We start from the raw sequence: 23757 nt of genomic DNA, 5'->3' as shown, positions 1-23757 counted from the left end.
GACTTGATCTCTTCTGGTTTCCCTCTTGACTCAAACTCGACCATGTTCTGGTCTCGATCTTCACTGGGACTCAAATGAGCTGGTTTCAATTACACCACCGCAAATTACCTGCTGAAATTCCATTTTTCTCTGTTGTTTTGGCTTTCTGTTGCTATCCATAAGACTTGTAGGTCAGATCCATCAGTGACTGAGGCTCAGTGTTTGATAAACCTTCATCTCCATGGTGACTTGTTGAGCAATAGCAGTAAAACTTATCTCACTGTTTAGCAGAACCCACACCCATCTGTACCCTTCCACCCAGTCCCTGCCCTCTGGCTACCAACTCTTAAGCGCTACGCCAGCAACCGATATATTCCACCCCCAGACACATAAAAACACAAATCTCTGGGCTCATTTGCTGTTTTTTTTTTAAGTCATTGTGCAACTCTGCTCCTGCTGGATGTGAAGCGGCTGCCCTACAAAAATTGAATAGAGGCCTAACGTGACATTACCGAAGTTGCTGGGTGATTTATAGGACACGGGGGGCATTTATTGTGCCATTACAACAATCTGCCTGTCTCTTGCTTCTTTCAAATGTCCAGGGGTGTTAAAAGCTTTGAATTTTTAATACACAGATTTTGTCCAGACGTGCATTTTAACAAATCATTTCAGTTTTAAAATCTTATTTATAGCAATAGTGGAAACACTGTGCAGGCTACATTAAGACTTTTCAGGCCACAGGTCCAACAACTTCCCAGCTATGCGATGGTTGACAGAATATCATTTATACAGCTCTGAATGTACCTGTAGTGCCCGTCCAGTCCAGGTGTGAGGTGGCATGTGCCTCCATTAACACACGGCAGGCTGATGCAGGCGTTAATGGGGATCTCACAGTTACGACCCTGAGGAAAGAGAAAGCCTGTGAGCATGGATGAAGAAAGAGCGAGCTCACGTTTTAACATGTCTGACCCTACATACTGGGACAAAGGTCTCAATCAGATGGACACTTTTAAAGGTGAAGAGGCTAAAGGAATAAAAAGGCATCATCTACAGTATTACATAATGAGTTCCGAGTAAAATGTCAACTTAAATGTTAACCGCAATTTACCTTTCAAACAGGGTTAAGGAGTGGACATTAAAGGCAATGATTAGCGGTGCTTTCATTGGTCATTGTTGCTCATACTTATAATTAGGAATCTGTTTTAATCCCTTAACCTTTAGCTACCATCCAGAACACCCTAGCAACCACACAGCAACATAATAAAAACACTCAGAACATATTAACTGCATAGCCTATCCTGCAGCATTGTGGTGGCTAGTTTTGCACAGACAAGCACCACTCAGATTTTCCTCAGCAAATGTAAAAATCTTGTTTGTTTACTACTTCTATATCCAGGCCCAGAGCCGAGTTTAGTTTAATATCATGGTTTATGGAAGATGCACGATCCTTTTACACTCCAGGGCTGTAACTCCGTGACTAACACTCTCTATTTCAATTTCAGACAGAGGCTTTTGCCACTGATAGCCTGTTTCCTCTGCTCTCCTCAAAGGGCCCATATGTCTGTTTTCTTTCTCTCAGCCCCTCTGTTTTTTTTTCTCTTTTTCTCATCCCATGTTTGTCTTAATTCATTACTCCTTACCATTTGAATTAATCTTCACTTACTTCAAGGATAGATGAACACCTGCAACTGACCTTGAGAGCTGCGGTTTTAATTAAAAGACAGCTCATTGGTTCTGTCTTGTAGGGGGTGCAAAGGGTTAAGCTCTTATCTGTTCTTCAACAGAACAACACCGACAGGAATCCCATAACCAAACAAAAGGGTAATGATTGCGCGCTGCATCCAGGACACACACACATTCGCAAAGCAACCGAGTCTGTTTGATGTCCAACTTTGGTTCGCTTGGGTTTTCAATCGGTTTTCGTATGTGCATCAGCAATCTGCAACCCAGTCTGCTTGAAACGATGGTCTAAAGTTTGGTTTACAAAGCAATCTGTTCTAACTCACGGAAGTGAACTGCTATTGATGCCGCATAATTTACATTTTTGTACGCTCCCATCTGGTCACACTTATCATTGCACATAGCTGCTTGTCTTTGAATAAATTGCCTTCGAAGAACAGCTTACATTCTTCACATCTCTTGCAATGCATTTGCCCACAGCCCAAGACCCCACCGCCAAGGTCGCACTACTGAGTATGTATCCACTACACAAACAACAGCTGCCTGAGTACAATAGGAACTAATCAAGAAACGTCAGAGACAACGAGTTCAGCACAGGAAGATGGATGATGAGGCTCTCTTGCATGTAATGAAGCACATATCTCATAGGAATATTCTGTACACACGTATATGAGGATATGCTGTATGTTGGGTGGTGGATGTTCACTCACCTTGTAGCCGAAAGGGCAGGTGCAGCGGTAGGAGCCCGTGACATCACTCACACATGTGCCGTTGTTCTGACAGGGAGTCACCAGACAGGGGGCGCACTTGGACATCAGATTCAAATCTGCTGGACCTGAAACACACAACACATAAATGTGTGGATGAGAAAGGGAACTAGAAATAAAAGGGAATGGAGGTGACCTTAAGGTCAACATGAAATAAACCTGACCATATTTACTTGCAAAACAATATATCTGTTTTTGTTACTAGAAAAAAATAAAACCTTTTACCAAACTATATGTCTCTTTATGTCTCTTTTGTCTCTTCCACTGAAACTGTTGTTTTTGCAGTATTTATGTACTGTTATAGTATGCATTTATTATTTTGAATTCACTTTTGTTTTCCAGTTTTCATTTAATTTTAGTTGCATAATAATCATTTTATTAGATTTCTTAAATATTTCTATTTAGCTTTATTTTATATCAACTTCAGGCTTTTGGTTCAGTTCAGTTTTCACTTGAACTTTTCAGTTCAAGGCAACATCTAATATTTATATTTTGTTAAATTTTATTTTAGTTAATGAAAAGAACTGAAAACGTATAACTTAACTGATAACTTAAACTATTAGAACAGTTTTAAGCTGTAGGTAATGATAACAAGACTGCTCTTTTTGGATAAGATCACATCTTATTTTTCAAACCCTTGACTCCATTCTGGTACGTAATGTCCACTTTTTCATGATCCAACAAGTTCTGACTGAATAAAATCAAGTCATACTCTATTTTTTTTTTCTAAAATGTAATTTATCATGAAAACAATGGCATTGCAAATGCATAACTTACACAATCTCAGAAAAAAAGGTGGTAAACTGTGGTGGTACACTTTCAAAAGGTACCTTATTTACCATTTTGGGGTAAATAAGGTACAAAGATGTACTTTTAGCTTTTGTACCTTAGGATACTGCCCCAGTTATAGCTTTGTACAGTACCTTTTTTTGTTTGTATGCTTATTTTTTGCATACTGATTTTTTACTGATAGAAACAACATAAAAAGGACAGGATATTTAGGGAGAGAAAGTGAGCAGAAATTGACTTGGCACAGACCATGAGTACCATGGCTCAATGTGTCTGCAGCAGATGTGTTAACCACGAAGAGAGAAGACAGAAAAGAGACTCACCCTTGCACTGGAACTGACTGAGAGGGGTGGTAAGCAGCAGGCGGTCGGCCATGTCAGGTGGTCCAGTGCAGCGGGCGATGCCAGGCTCTTTAAACCCAGCCTTCACCCACTGAGACAACCAGCGCAGCTCGCAGTCACAGTACAGGGGGTTCGCACCTAGAGCCCTGGATGAGAGGAACCGGGTGTTCGAAAGCATAAATGCACTGAAATATCAGTATGATTCGTTAGTCTAGTGTATTTTTTAACTCTTCATTACAAAGCCAACTTCTTCGGTTACTACAGACATCCTAAGTGCACTTCATTCAATTCGACAGGCCCTTTATTCCTCAATGGGGATTTTTTTCTGACAGTTCTTTTCAATGAGGAAACAAGGAGCTACAGTAGCCCCGCTCCAAACCGGCAAAGGAACTACAGCCAGAGAGGAAAAAAACAGCACCACCATAAGCCTCCATAATAGATGCTTTTTAGCTGTAATAAAATTTACAAAGATTTCCTGTGGGGCTCGGTCTCTGAGCGCGGAGCACAAGGCTGCTCTCTCTCTCTCTAGGTTGCACCCGGTAATGAGGTAAAACTTACATTGAGTCTAAAGACCTGAGTTGGTCTCTAAGGCTGAGACTGGGAGTCCATCATTAACAGAGGCAGAGAGAGCACACTTTTACACACACACACACACACACACACACACACACACACACACACACACACACACACACACACACACACACACACACACTTACAGATGAGACAGAGATGTCAAGTGGCTGAAGGCTCCCTCCGGAATAGTTGAAAGGTCATTTCCGTGGAGGGTTCTGAAAGAGAAGAATGAAAAGGAAATGAAAAAAGCATGGAGCTCTGGGAGTTGGTTCCATTGTCTTCCACACTATAAACGGAGATAGAGAAAGAAAGGGCCGGTCATTCATGGCACTTAGTGAAGATTATAGAACACCGGTGGGAACGGCAGATTTGCATTGAGATGTCATTGTATGCTGTGTCGGTTCTGTTTAATAATTTCTCCAGTTGTATTACGGGGCGCTCAGCCCACACATACACACTCAGACTGCAACCTGAGAACATGATTGGACAGCTACGGGCCCTTGAGGCCACGTCAGCGCTGGCCCTGGGGCATTCTGGGAAATTAAAAAGTGACAATGATGACTGCCTGGCAGACTAAGCTTAAAAGGGCCGGAATAAGGTGGGCGTCCTTTGGGCTGTTTAACATATCTGTGCACACAGGGTGTTGATAACCTATCCGGCCCAGAGCCACAGAACACAACATCCAGCTTAATGCAGACAGGATGTTTCTTAAACTATGAGCACACATTTCAAACTCACTCACAAATGTTGTTTTTTTTCCCCACCACATCCAAAATGTGATGGAAATTATATTTTCAATAGAAACATTGACTTACTAAGGCTAATTTCATATTCTAGTAGCATAAATACATGTTCAATATTTTATCACTTTTTTTAATAAGTTAAAAATGCACAATCAAAAAAATTAATTAATAAATAAATTAAAAAATTAAAAAATTGGTTCATATGTGATATTTAGCTTGATTTTTCTCACATAAACTACAATTCAAAAGTTTAGAATCAGAGATTTTGTTTTAAGAAATTAACTTTTTTATTCAATAAATTAACTTGTATTATATCAATAAAATCTGACAAAATACTTCTATTTCAAATAAATTTGTAAAATACATTCTCTGTTCTAAGAAACATCAATGTTTCCACAAAAACTTCTTAAACTTTTGAACGTTACGGTTAATTTTTGCATAATTAATATTTAAATGATTTATGCTTATTTTACACTCTGCTTAGAATATTATACTTTTACATTTTTATAGCAAAAGTAATTTTGTAATGGGTTTTCATACACTGAAAAAATAGGTGTAGAAACAATAAAAAAAACAAACAAACAAACAAAAAAAAAACAAGTAACATTGAATTAAACACAAAATTTTGAAATAGCTATTTGAAAATTTGAAATAGCTATTAGACAAAAATAGTTTTGTTTTTTTGTTTTAATATTTGCTTTAGTTTACAACTACAAAATAAATAAATAAATAAATAAATAAATAAAAATTACAGTGTAGTTTTTGAGTTTGAGTCTGTAAGTAGTCTGGTAAGTAACAAAAATAAATGATGAAGGCATGTTAAAAAGTTTCCAAGACCATTTTAAAGTGACTTTCGTACAACCAAAAGAAAAAAACTTTACCCATGGGACTTAAGTGCTCTTAAAATCTATTGCTTTGTTCTTTCAGAACTTGCTTATGCTGTGAACATGTTGTTCTAAAGCAGCTTTGTTCAGGCAGTAATCTTCTGATGTTCATAAGGCAGGTTATTAGGATCTTACAGAAGTGTTGTGGTGCATGGGGAGTGTGAGAGAGAGAGAGAGAGAGAGAGAGACTGATGTGACTGTGCAGCAGATCGCTGGATCATCAGGTGAAAAACAAAAGGGAGTCTTACAGCAGGCGGAGAGAACGCAGGCCATCAAATGCATGAACCGGGACACAGCGAATCTGATTATAGCTCAGGATACTGCAGAGAAAGAGAGAGAGAATATGAGTGAGACACAGCGGCAAAGACACAGTCATTTAATGTCAACACTTCTGTCATCAGTAGTAATCACATTCACATGACTGCACTGCCAAACACATCTGTCGACACAGAAACTGTGTTTGATTGTTGGATTACTGTGTTACTTACAGGGTGGCGAGCTGCGTCATGTTGCTGAAGGTGAGAGGGGCAAGAAGACTGATGCTGTTATTACTGAGGTCTCTGCAGAGGAAACACACAGCAGATTCAGTTACACACACCCTCAGAACAACGTCTACAACATGCCTTCACAATCCAAAACTGGCTTCATCCTGGTTAGATAAAGGTTATTGACTAATGACTTCAAGCATGCATAAAAACTAAACCGTATACTGCAAAAAATATCCTGCTTAATTTATGCCAGAAACTCACTAAATTATAATGTTTGAGGGATTATGGGATGGCATGTTGGTGACTGTACATTTTATAACTTATTTTATTTCCTTAACTGGTTGAATGTTATACCAAGATGCATAAAAAGCACCAAAATTTGCTTAAAATTTACCTTAAAAATGTGCAGATAATTACCATCTAAGTACACATGCCACAATATAGTCACACGATGAATCAGAGCTCATCATAAGTAACTTGTCCATAAAATATGGACAATTTTTATGCATAAATGGTGCATATGTTCATACAAACAAAGAAAAAAAGCTGCATCAGGGTAACATGGCACTAAGAAAATGCAACAAACATGAACTAAAAGCATAAAATTTTACAAAACACCCTCATGCACATTGCTGATAAGAAAAATGAGAAGAAACCAAAATATTGAAATAAAATATAATACTGAATGTGATATTTTTCGTGTTTTTCACTGTAAATTATACATTAATTAATAGCTTTTACTTGCAAAAATCATTAATTTGACAGTATTTTACAGTAAAATTACATAAAATGCATTGTTTACAATTTTCACCATATATACTAAAGTAACTTAGAGTTAAACAATTAACAGGTTTTTATTTTTATTGTTTTAATTATAAACATTACAAACTTTTTTGTGTGTGTATACAGGTGCCTCATATTTCCTAAATTTGTTACATTCCTGCAGCTTCAGGAAATACAAATAATGCTGTATGCTTAAAACAAACATACAAATGAATGCATTTAATGCACAAATAGGTCCCTTAAAGGTAAAAGTGTGTGCCAGATGAATAAATTGAAATGAAAAGTGGAGAAATACATACAGCAGTGTCAGTTGTTTCAGATTAGCAAGCTCTTTGGGCACGGAGGTGAGGAGGTTTCCTTCCAAATATCTGAAACGGTAAGAAAAATCCCGTTAACAGGCAAGTTTACAATCCCAAGACAAGCTCCAAAGTAAAACCAGATTAATTTTAAATTTCATTTCATGCTTAAAAAAAATCAATTTTACATCGGAAGCAATAGTCTTATTACCACAAAGTGGCTCTAGACGTAGAGAAGCGATGCTTGGATTGCTTATGTACAAAATGTACTCTTGGGTGAGTTTCATCCTAATTTTGCCACTTTGTGATGTGCTAAAAGGCCATTCTCAGCAGAACAGCAGAAGATGACAGGACACAGATAGATGGGGCTTTGATAGGGAACTCATGGTCTGCTATAAAAGCGATTTGATAATGGGGTCTGTCAGGGAGCAAGAGTATTGTCCTGAAAACTACGACCCAGGAGAAGAGGTCAATCCTGCTGGAGTTTTCCTGCACAACCCAAGAACAATTACCGTCCTTCTGCTGAAAAACCGACAGCGACTCGCTAATATAACCGCTTGTTATATCAGTCTCTCCTTGTCTCTTGTTTGCAATCTTGTGATTTCTTTCCTTCTTTTAATCAGTGTCGTCTTGTTCAATTGCTTCCCTGTCTCTCTATCTATCCCCTTTCTCTAAGTATGAGTGGCTCTTGTTGAGTTTAAATGGCCTGTTTGCCAGCAGTTCTAAGAAGGCACTGTGCTCACTCTTCATCTGATTGGTCCATTAGATTATGACCGACACCTTAACAGAGCAATAACTCACTGACCCTCACACAATCAGTGTGACCCATCTCAGAATCAATCCCCATCACTGGGGCGTTACCCTAAGATACAAAAGCTAAAAGATAACCTTATTTACCCCTAAATGCTGCAAGTGAGTACCTTAAAGATACATATTAGTAACTAAAGTTTATATATTAGTAACTTTTAAAAGGGTGGTCATCATGTGACATGGGCATAGTTGTAAAACTGCATTTCTTATGTATTTCTTATTTCCTAAAGGTATTGCAACATACCAAATAAGTATTGATGATAACCTTGATATTTTAAAAATAAAATATTGATATCATGTTGATACTGCACATATGACAATATTGTAAATAATCCAGCAACATCTGATTGACAATCCATCATAATTGGTGGAGGTATTGCACCTTAACGATCGATCTTAAAATGCAAAGAGGAAGACGATGCAGTATGTTGGTACTACTGTGACACAAAATCACCTGAAAAGGTTCTCTCCTTAGCAAACTGTTTTGGATTCTGTTAAAAAGACTGAGTGTTAGACACCCCAGGAAGTGGTGATTAACAGTGTATTATTTTTGTACGCTTTTGTAGAATTATGGTTACAAACTCGCTCTCTACCATATTTTAATTCACTGGCCAAAAAAAGATAAAACACAAAAAATTAAGTATCTTTAACTTTAATTTGACTGATGCCATTATGTGCATATATATATATTCAGTATATATATTTTCAGTAACATTTATAGTGGCCTATAAATAAATAAATAAATAAATAATAAATTAATAATACAATTAATAATAAATTAATATATAGATAGATATAGAGATTGATATAGGAATTATATGTTTTTAATTCCTTTAGATATTGCAATAATACAGCTATTGTGAATTATTTTGGTCAAATAACTAAATGTTTAGTGAAAATCAAATATCATGACGGCTCTAGTTTGACAGAAAATGAATTTTCACAACAACAACAACAAGAAAATTACTATGAATGCATTGTTCCAGTCAGGTTGTACAAATATAGTACTGCTGTATTCATTTGTTTTTTTTTTTTTTTCATATTTTGTTTAAATTTAATCATGCGGTTTCTGTTAGAGCTTTGTCATTCCCAATCAATCAATTAATCAATCAGTCTGTCCGACACTGAATCAAATCTCCATCTGCATCCCGAAGGTCATTTGGATCAATGGTCAAATGAATTCAATTATTTTTTGCTTATTTTAATGAACTAAACTGGCCAAGTAGAAAACAAAATCTAGATGCGACACTGCGCCAACCCTTACAGAAACAAAATCCTGTCTTAGTGGAAATAAACTGTCTTTTCTAAACTGAAAAAGATGAAAGCATGACAGGAAGAAAGACAAATAAAGGGAGCTGGAAGGAGAAACTCACAGTTCAGTTGTGTCTTTAGGGATACCCTTAGGCAGCGAACGCAGCCCGCGGTTACTACAGCGCACCACCGTGTCCGAGCATGTGCAGGAATCGGGACAGCGAGGGGCCGACGGCAGACACACATTCTCTTCCACACCTGAGAGAGAAAGACATGCATATTTTATGCTCCTTTACATCATGCAAGAGAATAATGTAATAAGTGTTGCTAACAGATCGAATATAGAAACTCATCAATTCTTTAAAAGGAAGTAATGGAGGACAGAGAAAAAGAGAGAGAGAATGGAAGAAAGAGCACAGGTGAACCGAAATGTATTGAAAATAGCCCATTCTCCTATCACGGGTATCATTATTACAGCGCACGCTTGTGAACTGATACAGTGCACAGGAGTTTAAAATCAGCAGCTAAATATTGCTTTTGGCCTCGCTCGCTCCACATTTCCTGCAAGCAATACTTGTAGCCTCCTCCCGAGCTGCTTTCATCCAAGCTCTGTAAGATGCTATCTGTAAAAGGCTGAATTGCCCCGCAGATTAAAAAGAAACAGCGAATTAAGCCATTAATGGGAGGTAATGGAGACCGAGATATGCTCCAACAATAACACACAGACCGAGTCTGGAAGGAGAACGCTGGATCTGGACGTGCCTGCAAACGCAGAAGAGCCAAAAGGGCTGTGGGCTAGTTTTACAATGACTGGACTCCTTCAAACGACCAAAAATATCTTCCCGTAAATCAATTTAGCTTGACTTTGTTACTCTAACTGTAATTGCAGAGCACTGAAATAGCTGGTGAGTTTTTTGGAGCCCCGCTCTAGGAAGAAGAAACGAACGGAATAACAACACATGAGCCCTGACAGACAGCTTCTTCTAACTAATGGGCATTTTCTCTCACTTTCAACCTCTTTATTTCAAAGTGGTTCGGCCGTCTACAGCTGAGCAGGCTCTCTTAACACGATATTCCCCGAAGCAGCAAAAGAGCTGTTTCTACCCAAAAACCCCCCGGCTTTGACAGGGAGGCCTTCTGAAACACAGGACCCCGGCCAGACAGAAGCCAAACCGCAGTTTCTTATTCTCCGTTAAACTTTATGTCAGTCTCGAGAGGTTCTGTTTCCCCCATCTTTATGGACACTAGTTCTTCCCTATAAAAACCAGTTAATGCTGAGGCCTCCACACTCAGTGTTGAATTTGTCCTTGTGCTGCCCTCTCGGTACGGCCATGTGGGAAGCTGGCCGGGTGTGATTTACCCTGACGCTGGGAAGCAGGGAGAGGGGGATGAAGGTGTGGGAAATCCGAGGAGACGGAGTGGAGAGAGAGCCTCGGTCTGGAAGGAGGCGATGCAGCGGCCTGATCTAAGCAGCGTGATTTCATGGGAACTGGAGATGGATGTGGTGTGGATGGCACAGGCTACAGAGCAAATACTAGCTGAGGTCTGCAAACCCTTATTCAGCGTCCTGACAGTGCGACTCGGGTTCATGAGGAACTGCTTAAAAGAGTGTATATAAACAGACCAGTGTGGACATACAGGAGTTGAAGAGTATAAAGAGAATCAACATTGTATAGATGGAGACATGGAAGTATAGACTGTCTGTCTGTCTATATATACACTAGTATATAGATAAACATATACAGTTCTTATTGGATGAACCACGTTCTAAGTTGTTGTGAAAGAGGTGATAAACCTGTATATATGTACAATATAACATTTACAGGGTAATTAACTCCATATATACAGTGTGTAAATATATATAAATATGGCCCTAAATTATTTTATCATTTTAATATTATTTTATCATTATTATTTTATAAATTAATTATTTACAGCATTGTATAGATGGAGACATGGGAGTACAGAAAATGACATAAAAAAATAATGTATATATTTAAAACAGTAAATGTACAATATAACAGTTGAAGGGTAACTCCATATATACAGTGTGTAAGTATTTATATATATGTCCCTAAATTTTTTTTTATTATTATTAATAATAATAATAGCAATTTTCTCTATAACGTCTAATAATATATTACTGAAATTTATTTATTTGTTATTTTATTTACTCTTTTTTTATTTTAATTTTATGTTTTTTATTTTATAGTTATATACAGTTTAATGCCCAGTAAGTAATATTTATGATAGTTATATCACAAACATAATATCATTTTATTATATATCATTACATGTTTATAATTAAAGTATATCATATAAACTATAAATGACAATACATCGCTCACCAACCATTGGTAGTTGTGGTAGAAGTTAATTTTGAAACCTGGTTACAGTGATTGCACCAAAGTTAAGGTGGTCAGGCTAACAAGGTGCTTGTTCCTTTACTGTGGTAAAACCACTGTGATGCACGACTGATTTATTTCTCAATATGCATTCTTTGATACAGGCATTTGCTGAGTTACTGATCCATCAACAGGGCAAGCAGCAGATATTGTACAAGTGGCCAAAACAGAGTTATACCGTCGCAGGAGAAATCAGGCATGGCTACATCTTGTATGGGGATCTCTTTCAGGAAGGCAGGTTTCTGGCAGCGTGGGTTGCCACTAACCACCCTGGTCTTCTTAAGCCACAGTCCCAGCCAGGCTAAGTGACAGTCACACACGTAGGGATTAGACAGCAGGTTACTGTACACAAACAGAAAGAAAACACAAACCCCATTACTGTATAATTACAACGGAAAGCAATCAGCAGGGTTAAATTACCACATAAACAATTAAACTCCAGCCCATTTAACCCAGCAGGAGAACTGAATTTGCATTTAGATAGCAATACAATTACATATTGTGACTGCGATGCGACCTGCAATGCTGACAGCGTTCGATAGCAACTTTTGCTGTGTTATTACATTGTTATAAAACAGCCACTACAAGAAAGCTGCTTTAAAAACTAATACGAGGTCTTTCTAAGACTAAACTATCGAAGATATATCGTTCTCGACATATGTGAAAAATGCAAACTTTCACCCTGTAACCTCAGCCATATGTTTGTACTCTGTCCCAAACTGCAACAATTTTGGAACTCTTTCTTTAAAATTGTCTCCAATGTTCTTAAAATTTAATTGCCATTTTTGGTGTTCCATCTCAGTGCTACCCTCTGAACCGTAAACAAGGTAGTGCCGCGACATTTGCATCATTGCTTGATCAGCGCAGAATATTGTTATCTTGGACCTCCCCACAACCTTCTTCTATATCAGTGTGGCTTAAAGATTTAATTTTCTTTTAAAACTTGAAAAAGTCAAGTATAATATCAGAGGCAGGGGGGAATGCTTTTTTGAAAAATGGCAACAATTTATTACATACTTCAATGATATACGTATTCTGGAGGTAAATTATTACCTACTTTAATGATACACATACTTTGGTGGTTTGTATTGTATTTTTTTATTATTATTATTTTATTGATTTGGGTAGTGGTTTTGTATTATTATTAATGTTGTTTTATTATTTTATTTTAACTTTTTTTTTTTATTATTATTTTATTATTTTTTAACTTTCTTTCTTTCTTTCTTTCTTTCTTTCTTTCTTTCTTTCTTTCTTTCTTTCTTTCTTTCTTTCTTTCCCCTATTAATTATGTAGTTGAACCTTTTTCATATGTCCTTCTGTTTTAGTTTGGGGTCATTGGGTTGGGTAGGATGTGAATGTTGTAAAATGTAAAAGTGGAATTTTGCAATAAAAATTCTACCCCCCCCCCAAAAAAAACTAAAAACAAAAAAAACTAAAAAAAAAAAAAAAAAAAAAAACTAAACCAAGGGCTCACGAATAAGACATTTTCATCACGTTTGGGTACAGAACGGTCCATCAATCAATGGCTACAGGGACCACTGGAATAGAGGCTTCAGAATCAACTTATTGGCCCATTTTTCATGCGTCCTTACTGAGTTCTGAAAGTTCAGGTGGTGGCACACAGACCTAAATCAGAAAATTGTAGCCTTGAGTTGAAAGCGTCACCAGCAATGACTGTAGGAGGCCCACCAGGGAGCCGGCTGATGGACCACTCAGATGGGATGCATTACTGAAACAGCAGCACTAGTACAGACACAGAGGAACTCTTTCATAGAGTATCTGCTGCGCTACAGCCTGGGGGATAAATTCATCGAGTGTGCTGACCTTCCACTGCTTCGCCAATAGATGCTTCGCAGCTCATGTGAACACCACCCTGCAATGTGCTTGCCTTTACTTATTCCTACATCGCTTTCTCTACACACTTCAAAAGGCAAAGAAACACCGGCTGAGAGAGAACAAGCCAGGCAGACGTTTGCTTTTGGAATGATATCACACTCTAGACATGAGAGAATATTTATGCTGCTAAATTTAATAAATGAGACATAACTGACAAAACACGTGGCTATTTTTACTGTGATAATCACAAATGCGAGCACTCAAAAGTAACCTCTGTCCTGACTTCTCACTCCAAACTCTCCTACCGGAAACACAATCCCGCTCCGCTCTAATTTCGGCCGAGGTGGAGGGATGAATGATGGAGTGAGAGAGAAACAGGAGGGAAGTGTGCCCAACATGCCTGCTGCACTACTGTGGGAAGAGAATAGCTGGGGAGGCCTTGCTCTCTCTCTCTCTCTCTCTCTGGATATTTTTAGCTGCCCTGTGCTGAGATGGACATGGCTGTGTCAGCCGCTGGGTAATTAGAGAGCTGGCAAAAAAAGAGAGTAGAATGAAAAAGAACAAGTCTGAAAGAAAAAACACAATAGATTGATTGGAAAAGTTGGCTTATGGCATAAGTTGGAAAAAACAATTGAACGTGTTTTGCAGATTCCATACAATATATATAATATACAATGTATGTTCTTAATGTTCATTTAGCTGAAAAGAAGTATATCATACATTCTACATGGAGGTCTCAACTGTATAAAAATAAAAAAAATAAAAAAAATAAACCTTGTTCAATCCATGACCTAGTGGCAAGTGCATTTATTAATACATAAATTATATATAAAGAAAGAATGATAATAACATTAAAAATAGAATATTTAAAGATAAAAAACTGAATATAGAAGAGAATATTTAAGAATAATTTATTCTATTACAGAATTTCTATTTAAATATATTTTTTTAAATGTAAACATTTACAAAATTTGTTTTATATATATATATTATATTTATATATATATATTCACACACACACACACACACACACACACACACACACACACACAAATAGTTACATTAATTAATTTATTAAATTAATTGAATAATTTTAATATTGATTTTTTTATTTTTTTTATATTTTATTTAAATAAAAAAATAAATATGTGTTTTTATTAAGAATGGAAGAGCAAAACATAACGACACAAACAAAACAAAAATAAAACAAAGCGCAGCAAAGTAAAGCCAAGCAAAGCAAACATGACAAAAAAAAGCAAAAAAAAAAAAAAAAAAGAAAGAAAAAAACAAACAAACAAACACAAAAACCAAACAAAAAACAATACAAAACATAAATTGTGCTATAGTGCTAAGCTAGAAAAAGGTTGTCAAGGAAGTTTATACCTTGGTTATGCCTTGATAAAAAAAGGAAAATATATGTTACTGATTGGATGACTTCATTGTGTAAATTCTTCCTGTTGTTTATGCATGCTAAACTTGATTAGATGGTCGGAAGGAATGACACCCCATGCAAACCAGAACAATCTGAGAGTCTCTCTGCTCAGAATCTGCTCACACGTTTCGGTTAGTAGAAAGGGTTCACCGAATGAAAAAGAGAACCATGTGTATTGCTGCATGTTGTGATGCGTGCCAGGAATACAGCCTGATATGATAATTCAAATGGTTACAGAGGCTCTCTGTGCTGGCAGTCATCATTTACATTTTTTTTTTCTAAATTATGATTCCACCAAAAGTTATTTTGAATGCTTAACAGCATCTGTTTATCTATGAACATCTGTGAGATCTCTTTCAGCTTTCTCTGTTGATCTTTTTCTTTCTTGTCATTCCCTCAGGGCTGTGACACACAAGAGTTCATTTTTTTGTTGATCAGTTCTTTGTTTACCTCCTCCGCAAAAAGCTAGGCAGATATTAATCTGCATTAAAAATGCGCCGCACATCATTTTCTCCAGCTGTTTCCAATTTTTTACAGCATACAATCAAAAGCAAAAACGAAATGGCAGAAGAATTAATTCACTACATTTGCCTCTGTATGGACATCATCATCACACAAAATTTTGAGTCCATTTTTAGACCGCAGAGCAATTTTTCCTTTCTTATAGCCATTTTTGAATAATTCACCCTGCCCCATGGGGCAAGCCAACATTTTCTCATCTGAGGTTCAAGAACAACCAAGACAAGAAAACATAACCTCATAATTTTGAAAAAAAAAAAAAAAAACCATCTGCAAACAATACGAATTCTTTGCTCGAACCACATCCTCATCCGCTTTGCATATGAAGATATAATAGGCGCTTGATTGGTGGTGGTGCGTGACCCGATAGACTGTGTTTGACTTCCCGCGTCTTTGTGAGTTTTTCAACTAACTCATTTGTGGGTTTGGTACGGAGACAGGAACTTCAACAAATAGTTTTATTAGGCAGCAGAGATTTAAAATGCCTAATTCTTTCAATTATTATTTTGTTTTGCACTAAAGAATTCCAGTTGATTATGGATGCATAACTGATTGTTTGAACCCATGACACAGAGGGGAATGTGTGTGTGTGTGTGAGAGAGAGAGGGTGGAGGACTCACATGGTGGAGAGGGAATGCAGGGTGTTGAAAGCTCCCGGGGCGATAGTGGAAATCCGGTTGTCGTAGAGGGAAAGCAGGCGCACGGAGCTCAGGCCGGTGAAGGTGGCGTTATCCACACAGCTGATCTGATTGCTCCTCAGCATCCTGACGGGAACACACAGGCAGGTGGGATCACATTGAGTCTGACAGACAGTGGCATGCATATAGCTGGGGGGGAGGGAGGAATGGGGATTTTGAATGTATTTAATTCATTCAGTGGAGTGGCTAGTGGTTCTATGGTACGACTGCTAACGCCTCACTTCAGAAACATTATTTTGTGAATGTGGCATACATGCAGTGGGTGGGTAAACACACAAACTGGTGTAAGGGAGGAAAGTAGGTGCATGTCGAGACTGGAGTCTGGTACGAGTCTGCAGTGATTTGATGGTTGTGAAATAATTTACAGGAAGAAAATCAGATGGGGCTTCGGCAGACGGCACTTACTGTGTACCAGACCATTTAAATGAAACATTGCTAAACTGCCAATGTCATTAACCTTTATTTAACCCAGCAGATCAGTTAAATAGAGTATATATATATATATATATATATAATTTTTTTTTTACATATATATATGTTTTATTTTTACGTACCACACAGATGCATGAAATATAAGAAGCAATTATGTTATCGACAACTGTTTTGAAAAGTCTGTCACATATATACAACTACAACAATAATAATATTGTTATTAAAATTATTATTATAAAAAAAGTTTGGGATCAGTAAAATTGTGAATCCTTTCTTTTAACACAAGTCTCTTATGCTCATCAAGGCTGCATTTAGTTGATCAAAAATACAGAAAAAAAGATGAAATATTATTATATTACAACTTAAAATAATGGTTTTCTATTTTAATGTACTTTTACATTTTAATTGCTGTGATGTAAAGATGAATTTTTAGCATCATTACTCCAATCTTCAGTGTCACATGATCCTATAGAAATCATTCTAATATGCTGATTTATTATCAGTTGAAAACTGTTTTTGATGCTTAATATATATATATATATATATATTATATGCAATTATATGCAAAGATCTGAAATATCTTTTGAGCCCTCTCCTATAAAGAACCCAACCTATCACATAAAACATATAAATCATTTATTTATACAAAACATATTTTATAGAATGTTATCATATAGGAAACATTATATATAAAATAACTTCACTTGAGTCTAATAAGTCCATGAACAAACCCTGGAGCAGGGTTATTCAAAATCTTGTGCTGGAGGGCCAATGCGGTGCAGAGTTTGGCTCCAACCCTGATCAAAGTCGCCTGCCTGAGATTTTCTAATGATCCCAAAAACATTGATTAGCATGCTCAGGTGTGTTTGACTAGGGTTGGAGCCAAACTCTGCACCGCATTGGCCCTCCAGGGCAAGATTTGAATAACCCTGCCCTAGAGTCTCTAATCTATATATTTTCTTTTAATTCTGAAAACACAAAACAGTTTTGTTTAAGGTGTAGAGTTTGGGTTAACGAGCTGTATTTGAACAACAGAAGTCTCTGGTTCAGTCTATGTCTGTGATACGGGACAAGATGAGTTTGTGCGCAGGTGGTCGTGAGCTGCCCAAAACAATCAGCTTCTCCTAAAGGCCCTCAGCAGCACAAACGGGCTAAATACAAACCAGAGTCTGTCGTGCTGAAAACCCGAAAGCAGCAAATTCGGCATTAAACTCTGACAAACGGCGATCTGAGACGAGCAAACTCAATTTGGACACATACTCCAGGGATTTGAAAGCCACTAAATCCAATATTGCAGGACCATGATTCCATTCATTTGCTCCTATGCACTCCTCTCTCTCTCCAATTTAGCTAATTAGAGCGACAGCAGACCTTAGGAAGGCTTTTTCTAACCACCAGGCTTCAGAATATGCATTGTATTAGCATCTTTGTTCCCGATAGCACGCCAGCATAGAGGACGTCTATGCCCGTGAGTTTCTTAGAACAGCTTCTCGCGCTCAGCATCGTGATTAGACCTGACGATCACAGTTTTTCCAGAGAACAGGCAATTTTTCAAGAAAATTTGTTTCTAAAATAGCCTATATGAGCAATTCCTGGAGCACATTTCCCATGCCGTATCTCTGGTGTTTGTGCATTTCTATTCAAAACCGTGTGAATATATGAATGTAAACGTGGCTCTGAGATATGTCTTCATTTTAATGAGCAGGACAGCGGTGGAGAAATGAAAAATGAGCTTAAACGTTGGCGATACTTACAGCGTTTTGAGGCCGCTCAAGCCCTTGAACATCCTTCCACTGACTGACTGCAGCTTGTTTCCGGTCAACAGCATCTCCAAAACACCTCCGGCCCCGTCAAACGCCCCCTCACGGATGTCCCGGAGTTTATTATTGCTTAAGTTTCTGCAAACACAGAATTGAAGCTTTTCTTTTAATGCGTCTCAAATGCGCTATTTATTACTCTGACAAATGGCAGAAATCACTGGTTGCAACGGTCCACTGCAAATTTCTTTGTTTCATCATATGAATAGGTTGTGGTTGTATCCTAAACACACGTTTATGATGATTCACCGCTTAATTTTAAACCGTGCTTCAGTAAAATATAAGGTCGGGCTTTTAGATCTGCTCAATTTATAACTGTGCTAGATAGTAAGCAATTTCATGCATGATAAATCACCAGTCCTCTTCCTGAGCGAATACCGCTTTTTTCCAATTTTGGAGTGGGCCGCAAATATTGCCTGACGGTAAATCACTGCATGCGTTTTTCTATTAGGTTGGAATATTCCAGAAGCTTTTCCTGTCCTGCTGTCCATAGCGAAGCTGAATTTCCCAAATACACCAATGTCATTCAAGAGTCAAACCGAAAAAGAGAAATAAACCCGTTCGTACATCTTGCGCAGGTTTGGCAGCTTCTTAAAGGCCCCTGTAGCCTCTAGGACGGAGATTTCATTGTCGTTCAGCCGTCTGGTGTAGGGGGGGGAAGGGGTTTAGTTGGGTTATTAAAAGGTTATTTTTTATTATTAGGTTAAGTTTTAAAGCAAAATATAGCACTAGTAAACCTCACTGGAGCATGTAGGAGTGATGGGAAGTGATTATCATTCAGACTCTGTCTCTGTTTCAGTCTTCAAGTCTCTTATGTGGGAGACGCTGTCTAATTTAGACTGTGATGTCATTGTAATGAAAAATCAGTACTGCTCTCTCTGGTGTGAGCGCTGGGTATGTGACTCTCATACACATTCATCTGTCCCTCAACACCAGTGATGACAACATGAAGGACATACTCTGATACTTCTGCAAATAATAACAGTAGACGTGGAAGACGGGCGAATGGGCGATGCAGATAAATAGAGACAGAATCTGGAAACAGATGGTGTATTTTGGAATGGCATAGTACTTTATGGAGGAGTTTCAAACTGGAGCTGCAAAGAAGTAGGAAAGGCAGGAGGAAAAGAAATACAATAAAAAAGAAAATAAAAGAATAAAATATGGACCCAATTGACATTAATTACTATTTCATTCTGATTTAAACACTGGTTGAAAATCCTAAAATTATCACAATTGGAAAAATTCTAAAAGTGTGGTCACATTTACCGTTGTTCTGCAAATATCCGTGGGCAAAATCCAGTAATTGCAATATGAATTTATGCAATCATAAATTTTGCATGAGTGTGAAAGTGTTTTATACATTTCCACTCTGAAAATAGACAATGGACCTTTTTTGTCCATGAAATTTGACTGATTTGAACGTATCTTAAGGCAAACAAAATTCTATTGTAAATATTTTCAGATAAACTTTTACAGATATTTAAAATAATATTTTTGTTTCACTGTATAATTGGGCCTTTATTAAGAAATAAATAATTTGAAAACCCCTATTCTATGCATATATTACACAAGTTATCTTCCAAAATTGGTGCATTCAAGTTATGTTGGAAAAATCGTATTTATGAGTTAAAGGCACATGAACATCACCAGTAATTTAATATACAGCAGCTTCATAAATTGAATAAAAAGCAAGATGCACCCAATGTGCATTCTTTATTAATCATTTAGTAGATTAATATAAATCTTGTTGAAATTTATGCAGAAAAGTTCCCTTGCCACACTGAACTGAGATTTACTTTTAACTGCTAGCAAATTTTACAAATATTTACAAAGAAACAGCAAGTAATATACCAATTTATTAGTGAAATTTTAAAGTGGAAAGAATGAAATAGTATTTTTTTTCTTTTGTCAAATCTACTCATTTTTTTTACAGTGCATCTTTACTCTAACCAAAGTTATTTGAATGCATTGCAATTATGACTTCCCAACTTAAAAGGACTTACAAGAACTTCCCAGGAGGATTCGGGAAATGTATAACCGAGAAATGACAAGAAATTATACCCAGCAAATGATAGCATGAGGTATATACTGCATAGCAGTTAGCAGTATGCTAGTATTCCTTTGCAAACAGAGCGAGACAGGCTGGTGCAGAGAAGGTCTAGGTGAGGTTGAGAGAGACTTTCCAAACATTAGTAAAAGTAGAGTCTAGTAAATGCACCACGGCTGTCTTCTTGCTTCCCCCAGGGCTGCCATGGGAAAGCACATCAGACATAAAGTGCTGGTTCCTGGTTGCTCGCATTCCCGCAAGAGCTCTATAAATAAGCAGCTGCGCTAGCGGGTGCAAGCTGTAGTCACTGAGCCGCAGAAAGACAGAGAGAGAAAGAGAGAGTGTGACAGATGACTCGAGTTGATGGGACTGCAGAGGGAAAACCCTGATGTGTCCTCTACACACCAACACAAGGGCAAACACATTGTCACCCTGACTAGCGCTGCCCAGGGAAAACACAGCTGAGTAGCTAATGGCCTAAGAGAGGCCCTGGACATTCATTCACCACAACTCAGCTGGGGACGAGACCCAGCAATCAGAGGACGGGAGAGAGGAACGAGGCCTCGGAGACAGAGGGACGCTGAAAGAATTAGCGAGGGGAGATTGTAATTGGCCAGTGATCTTGTGAATGACTGATGGGGTCACTAGGTGTGTTTGTAAGCTCAAATGTGTGACTCTTACAGGTCGGTGGTGTGCTCCGGCAGGTGAGGGGGGATTTTGGTGAGTTTGAGGTTGGAGCAGTCCACCACCGTTCCCTCACACCGACAGCGCTCGGGACAAACCAGGTCCTGGAAGCACTCGCCGCTGAGACGACTGCGGTAGTCCTCCGCACCTAACAAACACAACAGACACAAACAGAGAGACAGACAGCTTCAACATCACGCTCAAAATCTGTCACCCACACGTAAAAATAAAAAATCTAAAGAAATTAGAAATGTTTTTTGCATAAAAATGAAGCCTTTTTGCACTGTGACATTATTTTCAGGACAATAAAGCACTTCCACATTAAAATGAAATGAAATACAATAATAAATGTGACCCTGGACCACAAAACCAGTCTTAAGTGTCAATTTTTTATGGTTTTTGATTTATACATTAATGTGAAAGTTGAATAGATAATAATTTTTATGTGATACAGCTATTTGAAAGTCTGGAATCTGAGGGTGCAAAAAAATCTAAATACTGAGAAAATCACCTTTAAAGTTGTCCAAATGAAGATCTTAGCAATGCATATTACAAATCAAAAATTGAGTTTTGTTATATTTACAGTAGGAACTTTACAAAATATCTTCATGGAACATGATCTTTACTTAATATCCTGATGATTTTTGGCATAAAAGAAAAGATAATTTTGACCCATACAATATATTTTTGGCTAATGCTTAAAATATACCCCAGAGACTTAAAACTGGTTTTGTGCTCCAGGGTCACAAATGGTATTCATAAATCAAGATTTGTGTTGTAACGACTATATACTAATTTGTATAAAATAGTTTTTTTTTTTTTAAACAGTTATACAAATTAAAATAATGGGAATTAGAAAATAAAATATAAAAGTAAATTGTCTTATATAAATATAAGATAAAAAAAAATTTGAAATATATGAACACAATTTTACTTATTTTTCTACATAAAATGTAAAATGCAATAAAATGCAAATTAAATAAAAAGAGTCATTGTTACATTTTCTTTTGAATGTGAGGCAAAACATGAATATTTTGGTTTTATGTCTTAATTCTTTCCACCTACAAACCCGTCCACAAACAGACACAGGCACTTGTTTGCGAACACAACCTCATCGTCTGCATTCTTTTTTCAGATAACAGCGTCATTGAGCGAGAGGTCAGGTATTGGAGGTCTGGCACTACGAAGTGTTTTGACAGGAAAACACAGGCAGTTTCTGCGTAACACGAGCTTCTGGCCGCCCGCGATAAGTCTGCTTCCCATCAGCCATCACTCGCCTGCCACTGTTTATCATATTCCCACCATCTCCGTTCGGCTGCCCTGATGCTTCCAGCCAAACGTCTACAAGAGCAACCTTAAAAAAAAAAAAAAAAAAAAACGCAGATGCAGAACACAGCTAGAGCTCCTCACAAGCGATCCGTTGTTCCCAGGTTAAAGAACACCACCTTCACTCCTCACGGTGGCAAAGAGAGCTGCCACCGCACATATCCCAGAATGCCATGCTGTGTGCGAGTGTGTCCAGCGGTCCCTGGTGCTTGACAGAACCATGTGAGGCTTGTGTAGGCGGCGGCACATGGTTAGATCAAGCACAAGAGACAGCTGCACCAGAGGCCAGAGTGGAGGAGCGGAGCGGAGCAGGACGGAGAGGTGGGGAGAAGGAGGAAGGAGCAGCCAGGACACAGCAGCCAGGAAGCCACCCAGAACTCTGGGCCACCATGCACACAGGCAGGCCGTCCCCTTTCCCTCGTCCCAGCATGGACAATAACCCGCTGGGAATAAAAGCCCGAAAAGACAGACAGACAGACAGACAGACAGACAGACAGTCAGACAGAGACTAGAAAGACACACATAAAGACACCGCAGAGGAGAAAGGAATGGAGCAAAGCCCTCTGCCACCACACACACACACACACACACACACACACACACACACACACACACACACACACACACACACACACACACACACACATTAGTGAGGTTAAGAACTGTGCTATAATAACCCCAAATACAACTCATTATATACACTAACACTTTAAAAAAAGACAAGAGATGATAGAGTTGTAGATGTTTGTGAAAGATGTTTTCTCTGTTTTGGAGGGGTAAACTTTATTGCATCAAAATTTGTTAATATTTTACTTCAGGTTAGGGGTGGATAATTTTATCAGTTGCTTATTAATCATGCAGCAATACATATTACTGTTATAGTTTTCATTAATAATAATTGCTATGTAGATGATAACTTTGTCTAGTGCTCTTCTGAATGTTTTTAGCATGATTTATGAAAATTTAACTACTTTAGCTACTGAATGACATCGCATAGACTTCTTCATGGCTAGTATATATATATATATTACAAATAAGATAAGATAAATATATCGCTGACCCTAAACTGTAACTTCCCACTTTATTAACTTTCTAGAGTTTCAAATTAAGTGGATTAAATTAAAAGTCCAAAAACGCATATAATAACTGGATCTGGCAACACTGAGGCTGC

At 37.8% G+C, this 23757-nt stretch overlaps 1 protein-coding gene across 1 annotated transcript in view; it reads right to left on the bottom strand.

Annotated features, from left to right (window-relative positions):
• LOC109112921 (slit homolog 3 protein-like) overlaps positions 1-23757 on the bottom strand; it is a 138389-nt gene that overhangs the window by 23593 nt on the left and 91039 nt on the right. The window contains exons 11-23 of the mRNA XM_042738814.1: positions 21258-21408; positions 19094-19168; positions 18464-18607; positions 16200-16343; positions 11971-12134; positions 9510-9645; positions 7330-7398; positions 6248-6319; positions 6008-6079; positions 4276-4347; positions 3539-3702; positions 2370-2494; positions 784-881 (exon numbers count right to left, since the gene is read on the bottom strand). Coding sequence (XP_042594748.1) covers positions 784-881; positions 2370-2494; positions 3539-3702; positions 4276-4347; positions 6008-6079; positions 6248-6319; positions 7330-7398; positions 9510-9645; positions 11971-12134; positions 16200-16343; positions 18464-18607; positions 19094-19168; positions 21258-21408 — 1486 coding nt within the window. The remainder of the gene's footprint in view (positions 1-783; positions 882-2369; positions 2495-3538; positions 3703-4275; positions 4348-6007; positions 6080-6247; positions 6320-7329; positions 7399-9509; positions 9646-11970; positions 12135-16199; positions 16344-18463; positions 18608-19093; positions 19169-21257; positions 21409-23757) is intronic.

Source organism: Cyprinus carpio, chromosome B14 (genome assembly GCF_018340385.1).
Source record: "Cyprinus carpio isolate SPL01 chromosome B14, ASM1834038v1, whole genome shotgun sequence".
NCBI lineage: Eukaryota > Metazoa > Chordata > Actinopteri > Cypriniformes > Cyprinidae > Cyprinus > Cyprinus carpio.
The sequence above is the reverse complement of the archived record's forward strand: the minus strand, read 5'-3'. Positions and strand labels throughout refer to the sequence as shown.